The sequence below is a fragment of the Branchiostoma belcheri genome, unplaced genomic scaffold, assembly GCF_001625305.1.
Source record: "Branchiostoma belcheri isolate BF01 breed outbred unplaced genomic scaffold, Haploidv18h27 scaffold218, whole genome shotgun sequence".
NCBI lineage: Eukaryota > Metazoa > Chordata > Leptocardii > Amphioxiformes > Branchiostomatidae > Branchiostoma > Branchiostoma belcheri.
The window spans coordinates 294,487-295,842 of record NW_017803691.1 but is presented as its reverse complement, the minus strand read 5'-3'; the positions used below and the strand labels follow the sequence as shown (position 1 = coordinate 295,842).

Here is a 1,356-nt window from a genome sequence, read left to right as displayed (position 1 = left end):
TCAGCAAGAAATGCTCTGTGCAGGTGGAAATGGTCTGTGCAGGTGTTAATCAAGTTAAATCCCAACAGCCAATCAGCAAGAAGAAGAGAGGAAAGCTGCATGCCTATTCGTTGATGCCCTGCATTCCATTGTGATGACTCATGACAAATGTTGTTAACACTGCCCACTGACACAGTAATACATTTGCTATAATACAGCCAAAAAACTCAAATAAAACCATTCTAAAAGCCTGTATCACAAAAATTTAAAAAACGCCTAAGGGTATTTGCCCACTGTACCTCCATACCAAATTTCAGATCCTTAGGCCCCAAAATGAAGAAGCTGAATCCATTTTAAAAAATGGCAGGAGAAGGAGAAGGAGGAGAAGAAACATCAGAGAAAACAATATGGTTTCACCAGACCACTTCGTGGTCTGGTGAAGCCATAATAACTTCCAAATCTACATAATAAAAGGTAATTGTCTGAAACTATGTCTAAAACTATGTCTGAATGTTTTGACTTCTTGAACATGTAAGCCATGGAAGACGTAATGTCCCACCTTTTCCAAAACTTGTGGGTTTTTGGTAGTGAAAAGAAGAGTAGTTTTTTCTTTGTAAGTTAAGAGAAATTAGGATGAATTGTAGACGTTTGAATCATGCCGTTGTTTGCAGGTAGTTGCAGTGTGCCAAGAAGCTGCACTTTCTGCCTTGACAGAAGACATCAAAGCTCAGTCTGTCCTGGGGAGACATTTTCACCAAGCCCTGCAGGCAGTCTGTGCCAGGATCGGACCAGAGATGATTAGATTCTACCAGCAGTACCAACAGAACAGTGGACTTCACTGTATTTGAGTCCATCACAAGGCAGAGAAGTACTACATGTATGCAGTAATATTTTGGACAATAATCCATGCTAGTACTCCCAGTCCTGCTCTAATCCTGTGTTATACATGTCTTATGCAGTTTGGTCAGGACTGTTAATAGCTCTTTCAAGGATGCAAAAGCTAAGAAAAGGACCAAATTTATTTAGAATTAGGCCACACCGACTTAATTTTATGGATGACAGATCTGAAGACCCCTAAACTAGTGCACGTGGGCGAATAAAAAAATTCCAGGCAGAAAAATGCTGCTAAACCACAGGAATATAAAGCTGGTACTGTGGATGTGAATTTGTGGTACATGTAATAGATAGTGACTTTAATGACAAGCTGGAACATCCTGGCGTTTTGTGGCACTTTTTGTCAGCACTGTACAGAGTTCTGGAGTTCCGCACAGTTCCTCCATTATGGTGGATGGCATTTTTTGAGAATAGGCGAAAATCAATGTGCACAGAGATGTCATCCATGAAATTAAATCAGTTTGACCTTATCAAACCTGTTCA

At 40.2% G+C, this 1,356-nt stretch overlaps 1 protein-coding gene across 1 annotated transcript in view; it reads left to right on the top strand.

Annotated features, from left to right (window-relative positions):
* The window catches only part of LOC109470055 (spermatogenesis-associated protein 5-like), a 28,765-nt gene extending 27,681 nt beyond the window's left edge, over positions 1-1,084 (top strand). Inside the window, 1 exon segment of the mRNA XM_019768832.1 lies at positions 651-1,084. Within this exon segment, the coding sequence (XP_019624391.1) occupies positions 651-827 (177 nt within the window). The 3' untranslated portion in view covers positions 828-1,084.
* Positions 1,085-1,356: the final 272 nt, after the last annotated feature.